Source organism: Sebastes umbrosus, chromosome 13 (assembly GCF_015220745.1).
Source record: "Sebastes umbrosus isolate fSebUmb1 chromosome 13, fSebUmb1.pri, whole genome shotgun sequence".
Classification (NCBI taxonomy): Eukaryota; Metazoa; Chordata; class Actinopteri; order Perciformes; family Sebastidae; genus Sebastes; species Sebastes umbrosus.
In genome coordinates this window covers 13,405,156-13,426,475 of record NC_051281.1, presented here as the reverse complement: position 1 = coordinate 13,426,475, position 21,320 = coordinate 13,405,156, and the positions used below count along the sequence as shown (strand labels likewise).

At 33.6% G+C, this 21,320-nt stretch overlaps 1 protein-coding gene across 2 annotated transcripts in view; it reads left to right on the top strand.

The window, feature by feature from the left end:
• The first annotated feature begins 2,298 nt into the window (after positions 1-2,298).
• LOC119499976 (collagen alpha-2(VI) chain-like) overlaps positions 2,299-21,320 on the top strand; it is a 22,687-nt gene continuing 3,665 nt past the window's right edge. The window contains exons 1-21 of one of the 2 annotated variants that reach the window (XM_037789296.1): positions 2,299-2,589; positions 6,489-6,640; positions 7,708-8,327; positions 8,443-8,463; positions 8,634-8,699; positions 8,808-8,861; positions 8,954-8,998; positions 9,098-9,124; positions 9,226-9,252; positions 9,371-9,415; positions 9,513-9,566; positions 13,828-13,890; positions 15,085-15,147; positions 15,240-15,293; positions 15,396-15,431; positions 15,519-15,581; positions 17,459-17,521; positions 17,815-17,877; positions 18,015-18,077; positions 18,171-18,221; positions 18,302-18,400. In XM_037789296.1, the coding sequence (XP_037645224.1) occupies positions 6,496-6,640; positions 7,708-8,327; positions 8,443-8,463; positions 8,634-8,699; positions 8,808-8,861; positions 8,954-8,998; positions 9,098-9,124; positions 9,226-9,252; positions 9,371-9,415; positions 9,513-9,566; positions 13,828-13,890; positions 15,085-15,147; positions 15,240-15,293; positions 15,396-15,431; positions 15,519-15,581; positions 17,459-17,521; positions 17,815-17,877; positions 18,015-18,077; positions 18,171-18,221; positions 18,302-18,400 (1,722 nt within the window). In that variant the 5' untranslated portion in view covers positions 2,299-2,589; positions 6,489-6,495. Of the gene's footprint in view, positions 2,590-6,488; positions 6,650-7,707; positions 8,328-8,442; positions 8,464-8,633; positions 8,700-8,807; positions 8,862-8,953; positions 8,999-9,097; positions 9,125-9,225; positions 9,253-9,370; positions 9,416-9,512; positions 9,567-13,827; positions 13,891-15,084; positions 15,148-15,239; positions 15,294-15,395; positions 15,432-15,518; positions 15,582-17,458; positions 17,522-17,814; positions 17,878-18,014; positions 18,078-18,170; positions 18,222-18,301; positions 18,401-21,320 lie in introns of both variants that reach the window. The other variant, XM_037789295.1, reaches the window with a different exon arrangement.

The window sequence follows — 21,320 nt, the reverse complement described above, 5'->3', positions numbered from 1 at the left end:
AGTGGTGATGGAGATCTGGTATTTCCAAGTATGGGTAGCTGCATCCTCAAAGTAATCTGTGTGGTCACTGATCAAGGAACTAGATGAACATCAAATGGGTTATGTGAGGGTCAGGTCTCTATATGCTCTTGTCTCCAATCTTGCAGCTACCTCCCTCCTGGTATCTTGCTGTGGAATCAAAATAGGGTCAAGAGTTTTGTAGCTGTGTACCACCATATCTGAATGTGTGAAAACATTTTGTATAAATAGCTTCGTTCAAATGTGTTTTTTTAATCTGAAAGTATGCTTTTTTAGATATACTATACTATGACTTTTTTTTCATGAAATTTTTCAACATACTATAGTATGACTTTTATTGTTTCGACACACTATATATATTTTTTTACCTCCTATACCATGAATTCTGAAAAAAAAATTCGACATGCTATACTATGACTTTTTAATTTTTTTCTACATACCATATTATGACTTTTTTTTATTTTTTCCACATGCTATACTATAACTTTTTTTTTTTTCCACATACCATACTATAACATTCTAACTTTTAATCACTTCAGGAACTATATACAATTTACAATTTATTTTAATATATTGAACTATTGAAGGTTAATGTGATTTTTAGAAATATTTCAGGAACAACAGAAAATTGTATTTTAATATATTGAAGGGTAAAGTCATTTTGTGGTCAATGTGTGTTTGCAGGCATGAATAGAAACATGTGAACCAGGCTATAGTTACAGATTGAGGGATTCATCATGTGTAGACCTAGATAAGAAAGTATTAGATCCACCATGACTTAGTAACATTATATAATATTTATCTTTGTTTTAACCAAAGATAAATAACTTCATTCCAATTTCCCTTCCCTCCCCTTCTTTTCTTTTCTTTTGCCCCCTCCCACTTTTCTCCTCTCTATTGATGATGTATCATTTCCTTGTCTTGTACCAACAGGCCTGCGCATTGATGGAGAACCACCTTCCCACTCCACTGATTAGTGTAACACAATATAGGTATGCAAGCTACTGCTGAATGCTGACAATGACCCTGATGAAGACCTATGTCGGTCGCAACGAGTTGGTTATTTTAAACAATTATTGCCATGTAAAATAAAGGCATTTTAATGTTGTACAAACTCCATTGTCTTGTATTATTTTTGAAGGAGACATTTTATACTTTTATGAGATCATATTCCACCCATGCAATGAGCCCTTCACAACACTGAATAATCACAGTACACCTGAAGGATCCAAAGACCCAGCAGCGCTTCTAGTTTTCTTCATGCTATACTATGACTTTTTTCTCATGAAATTTTTAGACATACTATACGATGACTTTTTTCATGAAATTTTTAGACATACTATACTATGACTTTTTTTCTTAAAATTTTTCGACATACTGTACTATGACTTTTTTTCATGAAATTTTTCGACATACTATACTATGACTTTTTTTCATGACATTTTTCGACATACTATACAATGACTTTTTTTCATGAAATTTGTAGACATACTATGCTATGACTTTTTTTCTTAAAATTTTTCGACATACTATATTATGACTTTTTTTCATGACATTTTTCGAGAAACTATACTATGCTCTTTTTTCATATTTTTCAACATACTGTACTATGACTTTTTTTCATGAAATTTTTCGACATACTATACTATGACATTGAATTGAATAGATTGGCTCCATTGTTACCGATACCCGATCCAGTTATTTGAGTCAGTATCGGCCCGATATCAGATCCGGTATCGGTATCAGTGCATCCCCAGTAAAATTTCTCACAGTGCAACAGATATATTCAAATAGCTTGTTTTATTTCACCATCAGTCCAAAACCCAAACAGGAAATCAGCAAATCCTCACAATTAAGAAGCTGGAACCAGCAAATGTTTAGCATTTTTTGTATAAAACATGATATAACAATCAGCAAAATAGGCTGATTTGACTAATTTTCTGTTGACTAATTGATTAATCAAATAATTCTGTCATAGACTATCATTTTTGGATAGTTGCAGCAGTTAAATTCCAACATGACATCTCTGGTGCTGTATAGTCTTGAAACATAAACAGACTGAGTGTGTGTGCAGCTCTCTCCATGTAAGGATGTGAAAGCAGTGCAGTGGAGTTGAAGTGTTTGTAAAGCTGCTTGTTTGGAGAGAATCAGTCTGTGACTAATTTATTCTGTTAAATCCAGGCTGATAAATAGATTATAACAGTATGTTGTGTTTATATAAAGCTGCTTTTTTCTTTTTTTTTTTCCAGAATTGCACTATAGTTTTGGAGACTGTGCTGTGTCTCTTGAGTCCAGCTGCTATGTGTAACACCAGATGATGATCTAAACATCAGCCCTCCAATGAAATTTCCCTTCCTCGTGCATGTGTGCAAGCGCCAGACGTGCTCGTGCGTGGGATGAGATTAAAACAGGCGGTTCCTCGAGAAAATACTGACCCCGACTGAGTCCACTGATATGGGAACTCTTTGATTCTGCCTAGATGATTATCTAGTTTACATTCTTTGGAAACTGGCTTGAATTTCCTGTCTCAGTTTACAGTAGATTTTAACTTCTGTCCGTGCAGTCGCCCTGGTGAGTACACTTTATATTTAACTTTTCTAAAAGTTTAGTTGAGGTGTAAAAGCAGACCATATAAGCAGCTCAAAATGTGAAGCAATTAGTCTTCTGTAATATTTACTTGACTTGACAGCTGATGAGTGTTTTGTGGAAAAGAAAATAACTCGAAGTATAAGGAGAGTGTATTTAAGGTCACTGATGTGGACACCTTGATGGAGATATACTTTGTTATAAGTGAAAGTATTAGCAGTAAAATGTACTTAGAGCATCAAAAGTACTCCAGAATGGCCAACGTTCAGAGTTTTATGTTATTTCATATTATAGTATTGGACCACAATTACTGATGCTTTAATGTGAGCAGCAGTGGTGGAAAGTAACCAAGTACTTAAGCACAATTTTGAGGTACTTGTACATTACTTGACTATTTTTTACTTCTACTCTTTTACATTTCAGAGGCAAATATTGTACTTTTTACTCCACTACATTTATTTGATTACTTTAGTTACTTTGCAGATTCAAATGAATGCATGACTTTACTTGTAACACAGTATTTCTACACTGTGGTATTGCTACTTTTACTTAAGTACAACATCTGAGTACTTCTTCCATCTCTGATAAGCAGCATTTTAGTTAAATCTATAGCAATGCATTATTTTTTTAATAATAAAAAAAAGAGTGTGAGTGAAATTAAGGCCGTTGAGTAATAATGTGGACACCTTGTGGGAGATACTTTGTTATAGCCTAAGTGAAAGTTCTACATTCAAAAAGTAAAGTAAAAGTATTAGCATCTAAATGTACTTAGAGCATCAAAAGTAAAAGAAATGTGGCCATGTTCAGAGTTTTATGTGATCTTATATTATGGTACTGGGATGTCTAAAAAAAAGATTGAAAAATGTTGGGAAAAAAAGTTTGATAAAATGTTTGAAAAATGCTGGAAAAGAAAAGTCTAAACAATGTCTGAAAAAGGTAAAATAAAAAAAAAGTCTTAAAAAAACAATTTGAAAAATGCTGGAAAAAAAGACTCTGAAAAAAAATTTGCAAAATGTTGGAAAAAAAAGTCTGAAAAAATGTCCGTAAAAAAAAGTCTGAAAAATGTCTGAAAAAGGTAAAAAGAAAATAAAAAAGTCTGAAAAATGTCCCAAAAAAAGTCTGAAGAAAATGTCTGAAAAAAAAAAAGTTTGCAAAATGTTGGACAAAAAAAGTCTAAACAATGTCTGAAAAAGGTAAAAAAAAAAAAAAAAAAAGTCTTAAAAAAACAATTTGAAAAATGCGGGAAAAAAGACTGAAAAATGTCTGAAAAAAAAAGTTTGGAAAAATGTTGGAAAAAAAAGTCTGAAGAAATGTCCGAAAAACAAAGTCTGAAAAATGTCTGAAAAAAATGTCTGAAAAAGAAAAAAGTTTGAAAAATGCTGGAAAAGAAAAGTCTAAACAATGTCTGAAAAAGGTAAAAAAAAAAAAAAAAAAGTCTTAAAAAAACAATTTGAAAAATGCGGGAAAAAAGACTGAAAAATGTCTGAAAAAAAAAGTTTGGAAAAATGTTGGAAAAAAAAGTCTGAAGAAATGTCCGAAAAACAAAGTCTGAAAAATGTCTGAAAAAAATGTCTGAAAAAGAAAAAAGTTTGAAAAATGCTGGAAAAGAAAAGTCTAAACAATGTCTGAAAAAGGTAAAATAAAAAAAAAAAGTCTGAAAAAAGATTGAAAAATGTTGGACAACAAAAGTCTAAACAATGTCTGAAAAAATTAAAAAAGAAAAGTCTGAAAAAAACTCCGTAAAAACAAATAGTCTGAAAAATGTCTGAAAAAAAGTCTTAAAGGACAGTTTGAAAAATGCTGGAAAAAAAGACTGAAAAATGTCTGAAAAAAAAGTTTGCAAAATGTTGGAAAAAAAAGTCTGAAAAAATATCCGTAAAAATTAAGTCTGGAAAATGTCTGAAAAAAAAAAAGTTTGAAAAATGCTTGAAAAGAAAAGTCTAAACAATGTCTGAAAAAGGTAAAATAAAAAAAAAAAAAGTCTGAAAAAAAAGTCTGAAAATTGTCTGAAAAAAAAGTCTGAAAAACAAAATTTGAAAAATGCTGGAAAAAAAGACTATGAAAAATGTCTGAAGAAAATGTCTGAAAAAAAAAAGTTTACAAAATGTTGGAAAAAAAAGTCTGAAAAAATGTCCGGAAAAAAAAGTCTGGAAAGTGTCTGAAAAAAAATTCAAAAAAAAAGATTGAAAAATGTTGGACAACAAAAGTCTAAACAATGTCTGAAAAAGATAAAAAAAAAAAAAAAAAAAAAATAGTCTGAAAAAAAGTCTTAAAAAAACAATTTGAAAAATGCTGGAAAAAAAGACTCTGAAAAATGTCTGAAAAAAAAGTTTGCAAAATGTTGGAAAAAAAAAGTCTGAAAAAATGTCCGTAAAAAAAAAGTTTGAAAAATGCTGGAAAAGAAAAGTCTAAACAATTTCTGAGAAAGGTGAAATAAAAAAAAAGTCTGAAAAATGTCTGAAAAAAAAGTCTGAAAAATGTTTGAAAAAAAAAAGTCTGAAAAATGTCCCAAAAAAGTCAGAAAAATGTCTGAAAAAAATGTCCAAAAAAAAGATTGATAAATGTTGGACAAGAAAAGTCTAAACAATGTCTGAAAAAGGTAAATAAAAAAAAAAAAAAACAGTCTGAAAAATATCTTTTACACCACATTTATTTGATAACTTTAATTACTAGTCCAGTGGAGCTAATTTTATCTACTAGGCTACTTTTCAGTTTAATCTATAGCAATGCATAATTTTAATAAATATGTATAATTTTTATTTAAAACATGAATCTGTGAAGTATAGCAAGTGAGTATAGCTGTTAAATAAATGTAGTAAAAAGTACAATATTTCCCTCTGGGTTGTATAGTAGAGTAGTAGAATAAAGCAGCATCAAAAAGATAAGAAATACCCAAGTAAAGTACAAGTAGCCTAGCAATGCATTATTTTTTTAATACAATTATTTTGTTGAGTAAAATATGAATCTGTGAAGCATAATGAGTAACTATAGCTGTTAAATAAATGTAATGGTGTAAAAAGTACAATATTTCCCTCTGGGTTGTAGTAGAGTAGGAGTATAAAGTAACATTACAAATAAATACTCAAGAAAAGTAAAAGTAGCCTAGCAATGCATTATTTTTTTAATAAAAATGTTTTTTGTTCAGTGAAATATGAATCTGTGAGGCATAGCGAGTAACTATAGCTGTAAAATAAATGTAATAGAGTAAAAAGTACAATATTTCCCTCTGGGTATAACATAAAGTAGCATTAAAAGGAAATACTCAAGTAAAGTACAAGTAGCCTACCTCAAAATAGTACTTAAGTAAATGTACTTACATTCCACCACTGTACAACAGCACAGCTGTCTTGGACTCGATTTCCTTCAATAAAATGTTATCCATCATTTGTCATCTTTGTGTTTTAATAACCCCAGCTGTGGTTTGGGGTTACACTAAACCAATAATTTTATTCATTTGTAGTTTGTTGATTATTTTCTGGTTTTCGTTGAACTAATCCTCATCTACAGCAAACTGCTATCAGCTCTCACCAAACAGTCCAACTCTTCTTTAGATGTGGGCCCTCCTCACACTCAATCTTATCGTCTGTTGTCTTTTTTTTGTGTTTTATCGTTCTTGGATGTCAGTTTCACCAAACAGGTGGGATGCAACAACTAACATTTCCATTTCAGCTACAATTTTAAATATTGCCCTCTTTTTCCACAGTGTGTATTTCACTGACATTGTTTAAAACAGCGATAAACACTCCCTAAGCTCTGTGGAGACGCCTTCTGTGAAGCCTCACTTGTTTGACAGCTATTTCCTGCATTTTAAAGGGAGCGTTGGGAGTTAAAAGTAAGCCTTCAACAACTGTCCTCTCCTCTCTGTCTTGTTTTTTGTTTTGCAGGAAAAAAATGGCGATGATATCAGGGTTCATCTTTCTGTGCCTGCTCCAAGCTGCAACACCTCAAGGTTTGACCCCTCGTGGACCCAGGCCAGTACCTGGACGAGGTGACAGTCCAGGTCCGACTCCAGCTCCACTCCCGCCCACACCTGAAGGTTGTGAGAGTGAGTTATAGTAATGTCTTTCTAGCTCAATAGAATATGATAATAATGTAATTTAATGGCGTGTATTCAATGGTAGAAGAAGTATTCAATAGGGGTGTAAATCCCAAGTTTCATCACGATACAATATATATTGATTCTTTGGATGATACAATATTTGCTTATATGATAAAGTCTACCATGATACGATTTGGATTTGATTAAATTCAGGAACCCGCAATCGATGTCCATTTAACACAATCAGTTACATTCATATCAATTCACAAAAAGGAACTAAAATATGATTTGACTATTTTATTATTGGGCTTTTCCAGACATTTGAAAGAAAAGAATCATGTGCCTCTGTGTCCTCCGGTGCTCCTAATAGCATCTGCAAGATTTCACAGAGCGGAGGAAAACAACCAATCAGAGCCGAGCTGGAGCCTGAGCTGCCGTCTCGGAGCAGCTGTAAATCACTCGCAAACTCCGACCAAATGATCAAACTAGGCAGCGCTGATCAAATATGAATCAATATTCTGTTACTGTAATGCCTATTTCTCGCCTCAAATGTTTTCAGAAACATCTTGTAGTGTACTGTTTAGCTGTAAAATAAGAAGGTTCATGACTCAGCAGCCATGTTGAGAACAGTTGAGGAAATACCAAGCACCGCCCACCAGCTGTAGCAAACTTTTCTGAAAACATTTGAGGTGAGAAATAGGCATTACAGTAACAGAATATTGATTCATATTTGATCAGCGCTGCCTAGTTTGACCAGTTGTTCAGAGTTTGCGAGTGATTGACAGCTGCCTCTGTTGAATGAACAGCCAATAGGAACGCTCTCTCTCTGAAATGACCTGTGATTGGCCAAAGTGTCCTTTCACTAGATTTTCTAAAGCCTGAAAACAGAGCCATGAGGAGGTGCTGAAGTCTAGTTATCTCTCAGAACACTTGAATTACAATATGCTGAGAGGTTATTATGGATGTTTTGCCAAATGATGCCAAAAAATATTCTGCTTACTGCAGGTTTAAAGTGCAACAAAGCAGTGGATGTTTACACTTTTGTCGATTTTTCTCTCCTCCAGCCAGGATAATTGACTGTCCCGTCAAGGTGTTTTTCATCCTCGACACCTCAGAGACCATCGCCTTACAGGAGTCCCCACCGGGCAGCCTGGTGCAGAAAATTAAGGAGTTCACCAAGATGTTTGCCCAGGAACTGCACCAGGACGAGGCAGAAAAGGATTACAGGGGCATCAAGATCTCCTGGTCCATAGGAGGCCTGAACTTCTCTGAGTCGCAGCATGTCTTCAGTAAGTTCACAACCAGGGAGAACTTCATCAGGAACCTCAATGACATTAGGTACGAGGGCAAAGGCACCCACACCGACTGCGCCCTCGAAACAATGGCTAACCAAATGACCCACCACTACTCGGGGAAGAAGCCCGTCCTCTTCTCTGTGGTCATCACTGACGGGCATGTGACAGCAAGTCCATGTGGAGGGATGAAGAAGATGGCAGACAAGGCCCGGGAGAAAGATATCCAAATTTTCTCAGTGGCAGCGTCCAGGAGTGTCGATGAAACAGGGATGAGGGAGATAGCCAACTCTCCCGTTGAACTGTACCGCGATGACTACATAGTAGTGGACGTTGTAGATGGGAAACCAGAAATAAAGACCTCAACCATCGCTCGTATCATAAAAGCCATGGTGATCTGAAATCCTTTTCCTTTCTTACATTGAAAGCTATATATTCTAATTCAGATTTAAATTACAGTATCATTATCAGGTACTTTTCACTTACTGCTGTTTTTTTCTTTTGCAGAAACAACAAGCCTATGTACAGGTAAGAAATATTTTACAATTATTATATGCATGTTATTCACAAGACTAGTAATTAAAAAAAGGGATGCATTTCTGCTTTTAGAAATTGCGCCAAATCTCTTGTTTTTTTTTCATGTATTTCTACTTTACTACTGTTTTAATATTGTTTTGTTGTCCTCTTTGATCGTGTAGTGTTACGAACCTCAATGCTATAAGAGTCCTGGGCCCCATGGACCAACAGGGTCTCGAGGTTCAAAAGTGAGTATCAAAAAACAAAATCAAATCAAAAATGTATAAACAATGATATATTTCTGCTTGTACCAAAGATTGTTTTGTTGAGATGTCAATATTTCTACTTATTTCTAGGGTATGAAAGGAGACAGAGGTCAAACTGGGACAGGCGGTATAACGGGTAGACAGGTAGGTAGAAGTTTGCATCGTTATTATGTTTGAAATTCTTTGAAAACAATATTGTATCATCTTATGGCTGAATATGATCTATTATATTTCAGGGTGATCCCGGCATTGAAGGTCCAATCGGACAACCCGGTTCAAAGGTTTGTTGAGGCCCACTGATTGACGATCTTGTGTGCTGCAGTTAACTAAGTTGTCCTTCTTTATCTCAATAACATGTCCTTCTGTGCCTTCTGATGTAGGGAGAGATTGGTTTGATAGGTGACAAGGTGAGAGATAAATCTTTATATCCCTGCTTTTCTGTCAAATTGAATGAATTGAATTGAAATTGAATTGCTGTTAAATTAATGGCTCTTCTTTACCTCGTCAGGGTGAATTCGGAACAGGTGGAGCAAAGGTAAAAAACGATTATTAATGTTATGCTTGCACATTATTTATTTCCTACTACATCCGACACTGTCAATGTTTGCATACTGTAGTTAATTAAGTGTCTTTGCTGACGTTCAAATACTCAGGGTGTGGCAGGATTATTTGGCAAGAATGGAACTGACGGTCAAAAGGTGAGTCTTCATATGACAACTTAAAATGTTCAGTATACAATGACTCTAATCTGTTCAATATACTGATATGATGTCATTGTCTCCGGGAAATCTTCAGGGTAAAATTGGCCGAGTTGGAGCTCCTGGTTGCAAAGGTGATCCAGGTGACAAGGCAAGTCTATTTTTCACATGTTGGTCTCAAGGTGCTGGTGTTGAAATAGTAAATGTTTTGACCAAGGTGAGAAAATATATCTTTGGTAAGATCATTAATGGTGCTATTCTAACCATCTGATTTAATCGTATTTATTAGATGAAATAATGCACGTGGCTGGTTAACTTAACCCTCCTGTTGTCTTCGGGTCAAATTGACACGTTTTCAAACTTCATAAATATGGATGTCTTTCAACTAATTTTTCAGATCTTTTTTTTCAGACTTCTTTCAGATCTTTTTTTTTAGACTTTTTTTTCCGAAATTTTTCAAATCTTTTTTTTCGGACATTTTTCAGATCTTTTTTTTCAGACTTTTATTTTCAGAAATTTTTCAGAATTTTTTTTTTCAGACTTTTTTCAGATCTATTTTCCAGACTTTTTTGGGACATTTTTTCAGACTTTTTTTTCGGACATTTTTCAGACTTTTTTTTCGGACTTTTTCTGTCCGAAATTTTTCAAATCTTTTTTTTCAGACTTTTTTTAGATCTTTTTTTTTAGACTTTTTTTGTCCGAAATTTTTCAAATCGTTTTTTTCGGACATTTTTCAGATCTTGTTTTTCAGACTTTTATTTTAAGAAATTTTTCAGAATTTTTTTTCGGACATCTTTTTCAGACATTTCTTTTCAGAATTTTTTTTTCAGACTTTTTTCAGATCTATTTTCCAGACTTTTTTGGGACATTTTTTCAGACTTTTATTCCGGACATTTTTCAGACTTTTTCTGTCCGAAATTTTTCAAATCTTTTTTTTCAGACTTTTTTTAGATCTTTTTTTTTTAGACTTTTTTTGTCCGAAATTTTTCAAATCGTTTTTTTCGGACATTTTTCAGATCTTTTTTTTCAGACTTTTATTTCAGATCTTTTTTTTCAGACTTTTATTTTCAGAAATTTTTCAGATATTTTTTTGCGGACATTTTTTTCAGACATTTTTCAGATATTTTTTTTCAGAATTTTATTTTCAGAAATTTTTCAGAATTTTTTTTCGGACATCTTTTTCAGACATTTTTCAGATATTTCTTTTCAGAATTTTTTTTTTTAGACTTTTTTCAGATCTATTTTTTAGATTTTTTTTTCGGACATTTATCAGATCTTTTTTTTCAGACTTTTATTTCAGATCTTTTTTTTCAGACTTTTATTTTCAGAAATATTTCAGATATTTTTTTTCCAGACATTTTTCTGATATTTTTTTTCAGAATTTTTTTTTTCAGACTTTTTTCAGATCTATTTTTCACACTTTTTTTCCGGACATTTTTTCAGATATTTTTTTCAGACTTTTTTTTCAGACTTTTTCTGTCCAAAATTTTTCAAATCTTTTTTTAGATCTTTTTTTTAGACTTTTTCAAATCTTTTTTTCTAACATCTTTTTCAGACATTTTTCAGATCTTTTTTTTCAGAATTTTTTCTTTCAGACTTTTTTCAGATCTATTTTTCAGACTTTTTTCGGACATTTTTTTCAGACATTTTTCAGACATTTCTTTTCAGAATTTTTTTTTCAGACTTTTTTCAGATCTATTTTCCAGACTTTTTTGGGACATTTTTTCAGACTGTTTTTCCGGACATTTTTCAGACTTTTTTTTCGGACTTTTTCTGTCCGAAATTTTTCAAATCTTTTTTTTCAGACTTTTTTTAGATCTTTTTTTTTAGACTTTTTTTGTCCGAAATTTTTCAAATCGTTTTCTTCGGACATTTTTCAGATCTTTTTTTTCAGACTTTTATTACAGATCTTTTTTTTCAGACTTTTATTTTCAGAAATTTTTCAGATATTTTTTTTCGGACATTTTTCAGATATTTTTTTTCAGAATTTTATTTTCAGAAATTTTTCAGAATTTTTTTTCGGACATCTTTTTCAGACATTTTTCAGATATTTCTTTTCAGAATTTTTTTTTTTAGACTTTTTTCAGATCTATTTTTTAGACTTTTTTTTCGGACATTTATCAGATCTTTTTTTTCAGACTTTTATTTCAGATCTTTTTTTCAGACTTTTATTTTCAGAAATATTTCAGATATTTTTTTTCCAGACATTTTTCTGATATTTTTTTTCAGAATTTTTTTTTTCAGACTTTTTTCAGATCTATTTTTCACACTTTTTTTCCGGACATTTTTTCAGATATTTTTTTCAGACTTTTTTTCAGACTTTTTCTGTCCGAAATTTTTCAAATCTTTTTTTAGATCTTATTTTTAGACTTTTTCAAATCTTTTTTTTCGGACATTTTTCAGATATTTTTTTTCAGACTTTTATTTTCAGAAATTTTTCAGATCTATTTTTCAGACTTTTTTTTGGGACATTTTTTCGGACATTTTTTCAGACTTTTTTTTCGGACTTTTTTCAGATATTTTTTTTCAGACTTTTATTTTCAGAAATTTTTCAGATCTTTTTTTTCAGAATTTTTTTTCGGACATCTTTTTCAGATCTTTTTTTTCAGAATTTTTTTTTCAGAATTTTTTCAGATCTTTTTTTCAGACTTTTTCTGTCCAAAATTTTTCAAATCTTTTTTTTCAGACTTTTTTTAAATCTTTTTTTTTAGACTTTTTTTGTCCGAAATTTTTCAAATCTTTTTTTTCAGACTTTTTTTAGATCTTTTTTTTTTTTACTTTTATTTTCAGAAATTTTTCAGATTTTTTTTTCAGAATTTTTTTTTTCAGAAATTTTTCAGATATTTTTTTCAGAATTTTTTTTCGGACATTTTTTTCAGATCTTTTTTTTCAGAATTTTTTTTTCAGAATTTTTTCAGATCTTTTTTTCAGACTTTTTTTTCAGACTTTTTTTTCAGACTTTTTCTGTCCAAAATTTTTCAAATCTTTTTTTTCAGACTTTTTTTAAATCTTTTTTTTTAGACTTTTTTTGTCCGAAATTTTTCAAATCTTTTTTTTCAGACTTTTTTTAGATCTTTTTTTTTTTACTTTTATTTTCAGAAATTTTTCAGATCTTTTTTTTCAGAATTTTTATTTTCAGAAATTTTTCAGATCTTTTTTTTCAGACTTTTTCTGTCCAAAATGTTTCAAATCTTTTTTTTCAGACTTTTTTTAGATCTTTTTTTTTAGACTTTTTTGTCCGAAATTTTTCAAATCTTTTTTTTCAGACTTTTTTTAGATCTTTTTTTTTTTACTTTTATTTTCAGAAATTTTTCAGATCTTTTTTTTCAGAATTTTTTTTTTCAGAAATTTTTCAGATCTTTTTTTTCAGACTTTTTCTGTCCAAAATGTTTCAAATCTTTTTTTTCAGACTTTTTTTAGATCTTTTTTTTTTTAGACTTTTTTTGTCCGAAATTTTTCAAATTTTTTTTTTTCAGACTTTTTTTAGATCTTTTTTTTTTTACTTTTATTTTCAGAAATTTTTCAGATCTTTTTTTTCAGAATTTTTTTTTCAGAAATTTTTCAGATCTTTTTTTTCAGACTTTTTCTGTCCAAAATGTTTCAAATCTTTTTTTTCAGACTTTTTTTAGATCTTTTTTTTTTTAGACTTTTTTTGTCCGAAATTTTTCAAATTTTTTTTTTTCGGACATTTTTCAGATCTTTTTTTTCAGACTTTTATTTCAGATCTTTTTTTTCAGACTTTTATTTTCAGAAATTTTTCAGATATTTGTTTTCAGAATTTTTTTTCGGACATCTTTTTCAGACATTTTTCAGATATTTTTTTTCAGAATGTTTTCCTTCAGACTTTTTTCAGACTTTTTTTTCGGACATTTTTCAGATATTTTTCTTTTACTTTTTTTTCAGATCTTTTTTTTCAGAATTTTTTCAGATCTTTTTTTTCAGAATTTTTTTTTGGACATCTTTTTCAGACATTTTTCAGTTATTTTTTTCAGAATTTTTTCTTTCAGACTTTTTTCAGATCTATTTTTCAGACTTTTTTTTGGGACATTTTTTCAGACTTTTTTTTGGGACATTTTTTCAGACTTTTTTTCGGATATTTTTCAGATCTTTTTTAATTTCATATAAATTAGGTTTAGTGACCATGAATTCCAAAAAAAAGTGTAAAACTCGTGGTAATGAGTTGGAATGAAGTTGGCCAAAAAGGTGTAATACAGAATTGGGTGATAATTTATAATGTATGCTTTAAAAACAGTCAAACCAGACCGGGTCAATTTTGACCCGGGAAGGCAAAAGTTGCATGGGCGACGGGAAGACAACAGGAGGGTTAACAATCGATCAGCCATATTAGCTATAAAGATTACTTTACTGGTTTAATGAACTACTGCATTTTTATTTGTTTTTGTCTCTAAAAGGGACCAGATGGTTACCCTGGAGAATTTGGTGCCAATGGGCCACCTGGCAGCAACGGAGAAAAGGTCTGTGTTAAATGAAAACATAGGATCTTTCTCTCCCCTTTGACTTACCGGCAGGTAAAAACATGACTAAGAGACATGCCAAAGCTCAAAACTGCTATGAAAATACTATATAATAATAATATTTTTTCACTTTCACTGAGTCAGATCTTTTAACCAACATCAGTCCTGATCATAACCACCAAATATTCAGTCATTTTCAGAATTGTAACCCTTTAAATGCCAGTTTGTCTACATAAAGGCACAATCACACATGCGCAGAATTAACATTCGCCTCCCATTCACTTCCGTTCTATGAGAGCGAAGGGGCGAAAAAACGTCCGCTTCTGGTGGCGCAGCAAATTCGCATCCTCGCATTTGCTTAGAGTTTAACTTTGGTGAACATTCAAGCGAATATCGCCTCAGCAGGTGATGGCCTTAATGCCACTGTAGTTGTGAAACCCCCCCCCACAAAAATTGAATATTTTCTGTATACTAAATGGTGGGGGGGGAGGTATTTTTCACAGTCTGGGATATATCAATGATTAGCAACATTGATTTTGATGCATTTTTATTTTTTGTTCAGCAAAAATCAAACTCCCCACATCTTTGAGGACAAAAATGTCCCCTTCCAAAAACTGATATAAAAATAATATATATTAAGTTACATTTTTGACCAACATCAGTCATGATCATAACTATAACCAAATATTTATTAATTTTCAGAATGTTAAACCTTTTAAATGTTTGTTTACATAATACCAGTGTTTTTATGAAAAACTCGATTGAGAGCAGGATTTAATAGAATGCATGATTTTATGGCGTAATGGCTGTGGGATCAAAATTGTGTTTTTAATGGGTTTCAATGGGGACATTTTAGTCTTTTAGGGTCTGAGTGTCTGTATTATTATAGACTGATTACAGGAGCCGAGGTTGAACTTACGATATTTAAAAATGCATATGCATTAACACAGCCAAAATGATCGAAAAACCAAAATGTCTCTTAACTTTTGGATGAATTACAATGAAATTTGGTATCAACATTATCGGTGCTCAGAGGATCAATCCCAAAGACTTCGGTGAATTTTCCTCTTGTTTCAGCAACAGGTCAGAATTTTCTTGTCAGGATAGATCGAAACCTAGAAAAGGCAAAACATTTCATCTTTTTAGACGTTTCAAATGTGCATTATTTAATGTCTTTAATGTTTGTTTGTTTAGGGTGACTCAGGTCTCCCTGGACGGTCTGGTCCCCTTGGCCCTCTGGGTGACCAAGGACCAAAGGTAAACTTTAAATTAAACACAACAGAAAACATTGTCAGAAAATTAAGATTCTCCTTTACTGAAAAACCAAATGAAAAATCTCTGTTCGTTAGGGTGAAGATGGAAATCCTGGAAGTCCAGGGCAACCGGGAGAAAAGGGACCTCCGGTACAGAACAACAATTATTTTCATTATAGTTACTTCTGTTATATATTACTGTAAGTTAATGTTACAAAGCTGACTCTGAAATAAAACTATTAACTCTTACAGGGGCTTCCTGGCTCAGATGGACAAGGAGGCGAAGCGGTATCTCAAAAAACGTATTTTAAAAAATATTATAATTTTGAGAATTTGCCAGATTGTTATAAATTATTATTTAATAAATATTAACAGGGAAGGGGAGGAGACTCTGGACCAAAGGGAGGACAAGGTCCTGATGGGCCAAAAGGAGAGAAGGTAAGTATGGCGCTCAGAGAAAGCTTTTCAAAGACCAACTTGACAAAGCTGCAGAAAGTACAATACTACAGAATATCATCTGAAATATGACTCAAACTAGTGTAATGTGTTTAAAAGAAAACATGCTGAGAGGAACATGACGGGAAAGAGAGCTGGTGAGCTGAGAGCCAAATAACAGTTGCGCAACATAGCGGCGAGGAAGGCAGCCGTTGTGTAAACTCAGAGCAGTTTCTTTGGGCAGCGATCGTTCTTGTTTAATTTAGTTTGCCTGACTACTATGGATCAGCGCACATGGCCTTGTTCTGTATTTCTAACAAGATTAGAGGGGTTCATTTTAAAATGTTGCACAATTTCTACCCTTCTAATATGTTGGTGTCAAGATTCACTGCCATAGATGAAAAATCTACATTTTGCAATAGTGAACCTGAAATGCTGACACATTTGTTCTATAGTTGTTTACATTCTGTTAAGTTTTGGACAGATATGGAAATTAGGGCTGTCAATCGATTCAAATATTTAATCGCGATAAATTGCATGAATGTCCATAGTTAATTGTGATAAATCGCAAATTAATCACACAATTTTTATCTGTTCAAAATGTACCTTAAAGTTAGACTTGTCAAGTTGTTAATACTCTTATCAACATGGGAGTGGGCAAATATGCTTGCTTTATGCAAATATATTTATTATTGTAAATCAATTAACAACACAAAACAATGACAAATATTGTCCAGAAACCCTCACAGGTACTGCATTTAGCATAAAAAATATGCTAAAATCATAACATGTCAAACCAAAGCCCAAAAGGCAACAACAGTTGTCAGTGTGTCAGTGTGCTGACTTGACAATGAATTGCCCCCAAACTGCATGTGATTATCATAAAGTGGGCATGTCTGTAAAGGGGAGACTCGTGGGTACCCATAGAACCCATTTTCATCACATATCTTGAGGTCAGAGGTCAGGGGACCCCTTTGAAAATGACCATGACAGTTTTTCCTCGCCAAAAATTAGCGTAGGTTTGAAGCGTTATTTAACCTCCTTCGTGACAAGCTAGTATGACATGGTTGGTACCAATGGATATTTTAGGTTTTTCTAGTTTCATATATCAGTATCTTCACTCTAGCTTTAAAACTGAGCCCGCTGCAACCTCCGAAAGATCAATTACGTTAATGCGTTAAAGAAATTAGTGCCATTAAAACAAATTTGCATTAACGCGTTATTGTCGCATTAACTTTGACAGCCCTAATGGAAATAATATACATTTTAAGGGACACCGATCACTTTATTAAAATGAGTCCTAAAGATATTATTGTTTATTTTAAAAGCAATGTTAATTCAATGAATTTACCAAGTCATCCCCCTGTTTAAAAGTTTTTTTAAATAGATTTTATAAATTTAATACAGTGTCTTAAACATGTAAATAATAAGACATCTACATCATTATAACTAGTTATTTGATGATCTGTCTTGTATATAATTTTAAAATGCTGTCTATTTTGTTCTCTCTCTCTCTTTCTTTTTCTTTGTCTCTCGAATGTTTATTTTAGTCTCTGTTTTTCTTGACGATATGTGAAGTCTAGGATGTCTGGCTTTGAGCCATATGTTTTCGTAATAAAGTGAAGGGTTAGGAATTCAGCAGTGTGAGAGAGGCGAGACCCATGCGTTTCGAATCCCTCTGCAGGGACTTTTCCAGAGAAAGATCAGAAACACCAGCTCTGTGTTGCTACGGGGCATTTCCTTACGAGATTCTCTGGAAAATTGCTCCCATACTCTGCTGAAATACAATTATGTCTGCTTTCCTTACTGTTGTGTTTTGTATACATTGGTAAATGATTAATGGTTTGATGCAAATCCTGACACATTAATTTATTTTCGAGGGAGAACACGGGCCAGAGGGAGCGAGAGGCCGGACCGGAGAAGACGGACTAAAAGGCGCAAAGGTGAGGGGGTCGTGTTGTGGGTGGATTTTTGGCAGAGGGATGACTCAGCAGCTTCCCAAGAACTCTGCAAGTCTTCTTTAGACTTACCTTCATGTACTGGGTGTGCTGCCAAAGTAGCCTTAGCTGAACTTGTTATCGCATCTTCCAGGGAAATTGTTCTGCAAAAGAATATAAAAGTATTTTTTGAATTAGTGTGCATTGCCAGATTCACATCAGCATGAGTAAGTCTGTGTATGGGCTGGAATGAAGGTTATTTCCAGTAATGATGTTTTCTCTATAACTGTCTCTCCCAGGGAGACCAGGGACTACCGGGACCGAGGGGTCAGCCAGGAGAAACAGGGGGCCCCGGAGGAAATGTGGGTTGTTTATAATAATATCATAAAACTGCTCATTGTCGGAGCTTGTGTTTCGAGTTGATTCTTAACAAAATGTTTTGTGTGAAACACACTGTATATGATGCAACTTTTATTTAAAGTTTCTTCTGTGGTTGCAGGGCACCAGGGGAAGTTCTGGAGATCCTGGACCAAGGGGAGACTCTGGGACCCCTGGACCGAAGGTGGGGTCAAACTTTTCTGTTTATCACTTTCATCATGGCATCATGTAAAATGCTCAAACATTTTGTGATGACATTTTTTTTTCCCTTCTAAAGGGTGACGTAGGAAGACCAGGATTCAACTATCCTGGATCGAGAGGAGGAACTGTACGGTTTTCTGTTTTTACCTCACGACATTCTTCCAATATGTTGCATACCTGAGTCTAAAGTAACTCTGATCTTTCCAGGGAGACCGAGGTGATCCAGGTAAAAGAGGACCCAGGGGGGGCAGAGGTGAATGTGGTGCCAAAGGAGGACTTGGAGAAAATGGAACACCAGGAGAACCTGTAAGATTAAAAACAAAATGTTCGAAGTCAGTCAGAGCAACCTGTGTTTTGCCCAGAGACATGTACAGTAGATTAACAAAATTGATGTTAATGCTGTGCAGAGAATGGCTTAAAATGTATGCCGTGCATGCTGCTCAGCCTCAAAGATTTTAGTGTTTACCACAATTTTTTAAAGATTTAATCACTTACCAGTAATAATATATAGCCCTGCAGATAGCTTTTAATATGCCTCTGCGCTGGAAACAGCCGTGGCCGGAGACATTATGGCTACATTCCAATCACACTTTTTCTTTCAGTACGTAGTGCATCTGCCCTTACAAAGTACATACTGTTGCATGCAGTATGTATACAATTGGGACATACTACTTTGTCATAGCATTGTGCCTTGAACTTTTACCCTCTTGCTCATATATCCACTGTGCTGAGGATTGTGGGTCAGAATAGCCAAAAAATGCATGCTGGCTTGCATACTGCTAAATGCGACATCCTGGTATTTTTGCCATACTGCATTTGACATACTATGTATTGGGACATACTAAATATTTTTCTGGCATGTTAAATAGTATGGTAATATGGGTGTTGGAATGCACAGTATGTTCTGGTTGTCTGTCCACACATATGTACATCCGTCCGACCCATTGTCGTGAACGCGATATGTCAGGAACGCCATGAGGGAATTTCTTCAAATTTGGCACCAATGTCCACTTGGACTCAAGGATGAACTGATTCGATTTTGGTGGGCAAAGTCACTGTGACCTCACAAACAATTCAAGAATTTACAGTACATGCCAATTTATGACAATTGTTTCAGGATAAAATGATGAACTGATGACATTTTGGATAGACGTGGATGTAAACTGCAACTTGACTGGTTGGCGATGGCATACGACTGCGAGGTGGTGATTTGAGGTGGTTTTATTTGTCCAAGCTTTTAGATATCTGTCTGAGATTGAAATACAATAGAAGTGGATGGATATGGTGCCCACAGCATTGAATATTACCTTTGAAAGCTCAACACATAATGTGTCTTTCCAAAAACAATGTCCCAGGTACTCAGGATAATGCACAGACCTCACTGTGACCACATACCACTGGGACTCTTTCTTCAGCAGAAAGTAGATCTAAAGAAAACTTCACAGGCAGCTCTGTGGATTGTCCTTCGTACGTTAGAACATTGTTTATGGCAAGAGATGTTGGGGATTATCTAAATGTGCATTTTATCCACCACAGAGGAAGTTTCATTCACCTCTGTTGAATTGGGATTGAGGTAGAAATCTTAAGATATTACACAGTATATGAAAACCCCAGCTGATGAAACTAAAAATATCTGCAATGCATAGTTAGAGGTTAAGCGCAAACATGTATTTTTGTCTGGGTGAAAATACCCTTTAGATTGCGAGTGCATCACTTTGCCTTATTCTGCAGTGAGAAAAGATACCATGATAATTAAAATATTAATACATCTTCTTGTGTGAGTTTAGCTGAAGAAAAAGAAAAGTTTAAGAACAAGGCTGTGAAGTTACTAGATATTGTAGCAGGTGCAGTTTCTCATTTGGACACACACTGACAATCCCACCAGCAGGAGCGGTGGCGGTGCTGATGTGTGATGTTTCTTAAGGTCACATATGTAAACCATCATCCACGTAGTTCCACAGAACACAGGATGTTTTGGGGAGTCATTCATGTGGTTCATGTGGGGCTTCGTTCTTAAGAAACGCTTCATAAAACACACAATAAAATGACGTAGTTGTGGTTCGAAACATTCTGCCAGACTTCCAGAGGAAATAACTAATTAACCACAACTATTGGGGTTATTGTGGGTTGTGCAGTAGCTTGTCATTGTTGGAGGGTGTGTACGTGTACATGAGCCTATGTGTTGTATGAATTGTGTGTTGTTCAAGGCCATGTGTTGTTATGAAGCTTTGTGTTTTTATCAAGTTATGTGATGTTATGAATCTATGTGTTGTTATGAATCTATGCATTGTTATGAATCTATGCGTCATTATGAATCTATGCGTTGTTATGAATCTGTGTGTTGTTATGAATCTATGCGATGTTATGAATCTATGCGTTATTTTGAATCTATGCATTGTTATGAATCTATGCATTGTTATGAATCTATGCATTGTTATGAATCTATGCGTTGTTATGAATCTATGAATTGTTATGAAGATATGCGTTATGAATCTATGCGTTGTTATGAATCTATGAATTGTTATGAAGATATGCGTTGTTATGAATCTATGCGTTGTTATGAAGATATGCATTGTTATGAATCTATGCGTTGTTACGAAGCTGCTATGAAGCTATGTTTTGTGTTGAAGCTATGCATTGTTATGGATCTGTGTGTTGTTATGAATCTATGTGTTGTTATGAAGATATGCGTTGTTATGAATCTATGCATTGTTAGGAATCTAAGCCTTGTTAGGAATCTATGTGTTTGTATGAGTCTACGTGTTGTTATGGATCTATGTATTATTATGAAGCTATGTGTTGTTGGGATGTTTCCCTTTATAGCATGTATGATTTTATCTTCTGTTGAACTACAGGACGGAGTCCAGAACAAATTTCCCTACGCTGACATTAAAAGTACATCTTATTGGGGTTAATCTGATGCAGACGTAAATAAGACTAGAATTACTGCCTCGCGGTTGTATGCCTCCACCAACCAGTGAAGTTGCAGTTATTTGATACATAGATGGATAGATGGATAGATGGATAGATGGATGGATCGATCGCAGTGACCTTTGACCACCAAATTCTAAACAGTTCATCCTCAAGTCCAAGTGGACATTTGTGCCAAATTTGAAGAAATTCCCTCCAGGTGTTCCTGAGATATTGCGTTGACGAGAATGGGCAGACGCCGGCTTCCCATTCACTAAAGGATTACTTCCAAAGAAAAGCAACTTCAGTCACTTTC